General features: G+C 39.8%; 1 protein-coding gene across 1 annotated transcript; it reads right to left on the bottom strand.

Annotated features, from left to right (window-relative positions):
* Positions 1-853: 853 nt before the first annotated feature.
* On the bottom strand, positions 854-1,247 carry LOC102533463 (metallothionein-1C-like). The gene has a single exon (XM_015235189.3). The coding sequence runs from the start codon at positions 1,218-1,220 to the stop codon at positions 921-923; it is 300 nt and encodes a 99-aa protein (XP_015090675.3). The 5' UTR covers positions 1,221-1,247; the 3' UTR covers positions 854-920.
* Positions 1,248-1,661: the final 414 nt, after the last annotated feature.

Genomic DNA, 1,661 nt, shown 5'->3' with positions numbered 1-1,661 from the left:
CTTCATTTTCTTTGGGTAAATACCCAGAAGTTGAATTGCTGGATCATATGGCAGTTCTATTTTTAACTTTTTGAGGGACCTCCATACCGTTTTCCAAGTGGCTGTACCAATTTCCCTTCCCACCAACAGTGCACAAGACTTCCCTTTTCTCCTCATCCTCACCAACACTTGTTACTTCTTGTCTTTTTGATAATAGCCATTCTAACAGGTGTGAGGTGATTTCTCTTTGTTTTTTTTTTAAACATTTTTTTTATTGCGTTATAGTCATCTACAAATTTTGAACTCCCAGTCTGTCCCTTCCCATCCTCCTCCCCCTTGGCAACCACAAGTTTGTATTCTGTGTCTGCATTGTGATTTTGATTTGTGTTTCCTTGATGATTAGTGATGTTGAGCACCTTTTCATGTACCTGTGGGTCACCTGTATGTCTTCTTTGGAAAAGTATCTGCTCAGATCCTTGCCTATTTTTTAATCAAATTGTTCTGCTGTTGTTATTGAGTTGAATGAATCCTTTATATATGTTGAATATTCAACCCTTTATCAGATATATGATTTGCAAATATTTTCTCCAAGCCTGTGGGCTGCCTCTTCATTTTATTGATGGCTTCTTTTGCTGTGCATAAGCTTTTTAGTTTGATATGGATCCACTTGTTGATTTTCGTTTTTGTTGCCTTTGCTTTTGGAGTCAAATCCAAAAAAAAATTTTTGCCAAGACTGATGTCTAGGAGTTTACCCTCTATATTTTCTTTTATGGTTTCAGGCCTTACATTCAAGTCTTTTTTTTTAAAGTTAACAACTTTTATTGTAATTCACATATTTCATAGAAAAAGGAATGCGGCATCAGATCAGGTTGTATGAAAAATACTAAATGCAGGTTTGTCCACGTGGCTCTGTTTACATCTGGGACAGGGTCTCCCCAACATCAGGTGCAGCAGCTGCACTTGTCAGACGCCCCTTTGCAGATGTAGCCCTGGGCACACTTGGCACAGCCCACAGGGCAGCAGGAGCAGCAGCTCTTCTTGCAGGAGGTGCAGCTGCAGTGTTTGCATGTGCAGGAGCCAGCACAGCTGCAGGAGCTGCCAGTGGAGCAGGAGCAGTTGGGGTCCATTTGGTACGAGGTGAGACCAGAGGTCCAAAGAAAGTTGCGAAGAGGATCTAGTTGTCTGGTGGTAGGCGTGTTGGTGCCCAAGACCCGCATGCTCCCTTTACAGCCAAAGGACATTCAAGTCTTTAATTTATTTTGAGTTGATTTTTGTCCAGTTTCATTGTTTTGCATGTGGCTGTCCAGCTTTCCCAATACCATTTGTTGAAGACATTATATTTTCTCTATTGTATGTTTTTGAATTTTGTCATAAATATATTGACCATATATGTGTGGGTTTATTTCTGGGCTCTCTATTCTGTTCCATTGGTCTATATGTCTGTTTTTATGCCAATATCATACTGTTTTGATTACTATAACTTTGTAATATAGTTTGAAATCAGGAAGTTGAAATGCCTCTAGCTTTGTTCTTCTTTCTCAAGATCATTTTGGCTATTTGGGATTAAAACATAGTATTCTTAAAAATGCAAAATACAGAGCTGAGATGGAAAGCAAGAAAAGGGATGCTTCAGATGCTGGGGAGACAACAAGGGTTCATGCAGCAGTAAGTGGAGGCCCATG

The sequence above is a fragment of the Vicugna pacos genome, chromosome 16 (assembly GCF_048564905.1).
Source record: "Vicugna pacos chromosome 16, VicPac4, whole genome shotgun sequence".
Classification (NCBI taxonomy): domain Eukaryota; kingdom Metazoa; phylum Chordata; class Mammalia; order Artiodactyla; family Camelidae; genus Vicugna; species Vicugna pacos.
The sequence above is the reverse complement of the archived record's forward strand: the minus strand, read 5'-3'. Positions and strand labels throughout refer to the sequence as shown.

Coding starts and splice junctions, on each gene's coding strand:
- LOC102533463 (XM_015235189.3), bottom strand. CDS start 1,220: ATGTCCTTTGGCTGTAAAGGGAGCATGCGGGTCTTGGGCACCAACACG.